General features: G+C 49.2%; 1 protein-coding gene across 1 annotated transcript; it reads left to right on the forward strand.

Moving 5' to 3' along the window:
- The first annotated feature begins 301 nt into the window (after positions 1–301).
- PGPEP1L (pyroglutamyl-peptidase I like) lies at positions 302–3,048 on the forward strand. Its single transcript, XM_036077490.2, has 2 exons — positions 302–772; positions 1,508–3,048. Exons 1-2 carry the CDS (start codon positions 438–440, stop codon positions 1,755–1,757), a joined length of 585 nt encoding a protein of 194 aa, XP_035933383.2. The 5' UTR covers positions 302–437; the 3' UTR covers positions 1,758–3,048.
- Positions 3,049–3,323: the final 275 nt, after the last annotated feature.

Genomic DNA, 3,323 nt, shown 5'->3' on the forward strand with positions numbered 1-3,323 from the left:
TGGTACAAATGTCCAAAAACTAGGAAGACCAGATGATGAGATTAACACAACACATACCACCATGCCATTAAGACAACTGTCCCAGGGGTTTTGATAATATGCTCCACGGCTATTTTTTCAAAGAGGAAAAATAATCAGCTCAAAAAATCCTCACAATATTTTATCACATTGTTACTAACTTCCTTTATTAGAGTTTCATACAAGAGAGGGAAGATTCCCCAGAAATGCTAAGCTGCTCCCATGCTAGTCTTAGCTACCAGGGGACCCCCCAAGGAAAAGAAGGGGAATACATTATCCCGCAAGAATATTTGCCCCTATAAAACTAGTTAAATTAAATGCCACATGGGTTTCTATCCAGTTGTTTTTCATTCCCGCACATTCATTAGGGGAGGTTAGCGGGGAAGCCCGGAGGTTGTGTGCCAGATCTGGGCTTTGCGATGCTTTGCACCCTGTGCTCGCGCTGGGGTTGGCCCTTCAGCCACATCCGGCGAGCAGAGCAGGCCTCAGTTTCCCTAATCTCTCGGCCGCCGCGTGTGCGGACACAGCTCGCCGTGCACATCGGCCTGGACGCCTCCGCCAAGGCCATCGTTCTGGAGCAGTGCGCCAAGAACCGGGGCTACCGGGACGCGGACATCCGGGGCTTCCGGCCGGCGCGCGGCGAGTGCCTTCCGGATGGCCCGGAAGTGATTGCGTCGGAGGTCAGCATGAAGGCGGTGAGCAAGCGCGTGGCCGTGGAGGGCGTGGAGGTGACCTTTTCTCGAGATGCGGGCAGGTACGTCCCGCGGGTGTTGGGGGTAGAGGCTGGGGAACGACCGCAGCGCCTCTTCCGACCAGGGTCTCTCCCCGGATGCCCCCCTTCTGCACCGGGAGGCCATCCTCTGCGGTCCGACTGGGCACTTGCTCACGCCGTGGCACCCCAGGGCGGCTCCTGTAGACCACCAAGATGTCGCCCCTGCCCCCCACCCCACCCCACCCCCACCCCGCCCCCACCCGGCCCTTGGTGCGTGGAGAGAGGAGAAGAGATGGGAAGGCATGTTTTGAGAGCCACTAACGTTTTGTGGATGCTTTGTTTTTCTTTATTGCGGCCCAAGTTGTTGAGTTAACTCTTCCAATGTAGCCCCACATAGAGATGAATTTACCTTGGTTCCTCCAAACTCTGACCGCCAGTAGGTAGTTTCTCCCCACCCCCGCCCCAAGTGACTCAGTAGACATGAATGAGAGGGGTGTGGGGTGTAAAGGTGTTTTGGACTAGTTGCTTGAAAATCTGGTCCCTTTCCAGGCTCTGCTGCTTGCTGATTGTGGGACCGTGAGACCAAGAATCAGTCCCTCCCGGGTTCATTCCCAGCAACTCTTCTTTCTGAGGCAGAAGAACAAAACCTCAATCTCCCTGGGTGGCAGTCCAACTTCCTCATGCTTTGGGGATGCTGCATTATCCCTTTTGCTTCCATTTCCCTGGGGTTAGAGGCTCTTCCAGGGAGTAGTAACACGGCATTTCATGTGGTTGCAGATATGTCTGCGATTACACCTACTACCTGTCTTTGCATCATGGAAATGGGTACGCGGCACTCATCCACGTGCCTCCATTATCCCGTTGGCTCCCAGCCAGGCTGCTGGGAAAAGCCCTGCAAGTCATCATCCAGGACATGCTGGAGGAGCTGAGAAAGCCTGAGCTCAAAGCCTCGTTCGCAGAAAACTCAACCGCCGTGATTCCAGCCCGGGGGAACCAATTGGGGGACTGCTCCTTTGGAGAAAATTAAATGTTTCAATCCTGTGTGCAGAGTTCAACTGTGCTTTGAGAGACTTTTAAAAAATGGCTTGTAAAACAGTTTACACAGAGGGAAAAAAGCTCTGAATTAGCCCAACGAAATCACAAAGGGTTATTTTATTGTCAGAAGAAAGAACACTCTGAAAGGCAGACATTTCACAAGGGATTAACTAGCTTCAGTTATGGTTTTCATGACAATAAAATGAAATCCTAGTAATTTTTTTTTTTTTCTCTTAAAAAGACCGTGCAGCGGCCTGTGGGATCCTGCCCAGATTGCTAAGACCGCAGACCTGTTGGGCAGAGCTGCCTGTGATGGGTTGATCTATGACCGGGGGAAACCGGCAGAGCGGCCGCTCGGTACCCCCTCCCTGGCCTCCACCCTCATGCATCCAGGTGCTGCATGCAGCTTCTGACCCCTGAGTCTCTAGTGTTTGGTTTTTATTTTTCTACTCTTTTTAAAAAATTGTAATACACATAACATAAAATTTACTCTTTTAACCATTTTTCAGTGTTTGTGGGCATTCACTTGTTATGCAGTCATCACCACCATCTATCTCTAGAGCTTTCTCAACATCCCAAACTGAAACTCTGTCCCCATTAAACAACTCCCCGCCTCCTTCCCCTAGCCCTTGGCAACCATCATTCCACCCTCCATCTCTGAACTTGACTACTCTAAGGACCTCATATAAATGAATCACGCTATTTGTCCTTTTTGTGACTGGCTTACTAGTTCACGGAGCATAATGTCTTCGAGGTTCATCCATGTTGTAGCGTGTGTCAGAATTTCGTTTTTTTAGACGGAGGAATATTTCATTGTATGCGTAGACCACATTTAGTTTATCCAGTCATCCTTTGATGGACACTGGGTTGCTTCCACCTTTTGGTTATTATGAGTACTACTACTGTGTACACTGGTGTGCAAAAACAATAGGTCAAAGTCCCCAGTTGCAGTTGTTTTGTTTCTATACCTAAAAGGGGAATTGCTGGATCATAAGGTGTTCCTACGTTCAAGGTTCTGAGGGTCCGCCATACTGTTTTCCATGGCAGCTTCCCTGTTTTATATTCCTAGTGGTAGTGTTTGGTCTTCAAGCAAAGGATCATAGCTGGGCTTGGCTTCTCTGCCATGTTGGGTGTTATCGCTACTTTGTAGGAGCAGAATCTCCCCTTTTCTTTTTTTTTTTTTTAATTTTTTATTGTTATGTTAATCCCCATACATTACATCATTAGTTTTAGATATAGTGTTCCATGATTCATTGTTTGTACATAACACCCAGTGCTCCATGCAGAACGTGCCCTCCTCAATACTCATCACCAGGCTAACCTGTCCTCCCACCCCCCCTCCCCTCTAGAACCCTCAGTTTATTTTTCAGAGTCCATCGGCATTATTTGTTTCAGAGGTACAGATCTGAGAGAATCTCCCCTTTTCAGCTATCATGTTGCCTTTGGGCAAGCACTGCACTGGTTCCTGTGCCAAGCTGCTCAAAGCCGGGTTTTGCTTGTCTCGTGTTTTCTGCGGCAAATATGCATGGAGATACATTGGTTTTCGGAGGAAGGGGGT

Source organism: Halichoerus grypus, chromosome 8 (assembly GCF_964656455.1).
Source record: "Halichoerus grypus chromosome 8, mHalGry1.hap1.1, whole genome shotgun sequence".
In the NCBI taxonomy this organism is placed as follows: Eukaryota; Metazoa; Chordata; class Mammalia; order Carnivora; family Phocidae; genus Halichoerus; species Halichoerus grypus.

What these genes read in the sequence shown, in the direction of transcription:
- PGPEP1L (XM_036077490.2), top strand. Translation starts at nt 438, where the DNA reads ATGCTTTGCACCCTGTGCTCGCGCTGGGGTTGGCCCTTCAGCCACATC. An exon ending in TTTTCTCGAGATGCGGGCAG is followed by an intron (nt 773 to 1,507) that starts GTACGTCCCGCG and finishes ATGTGGTTGCAG; the next exon opens with ATATGTCTGCGATTACACCT.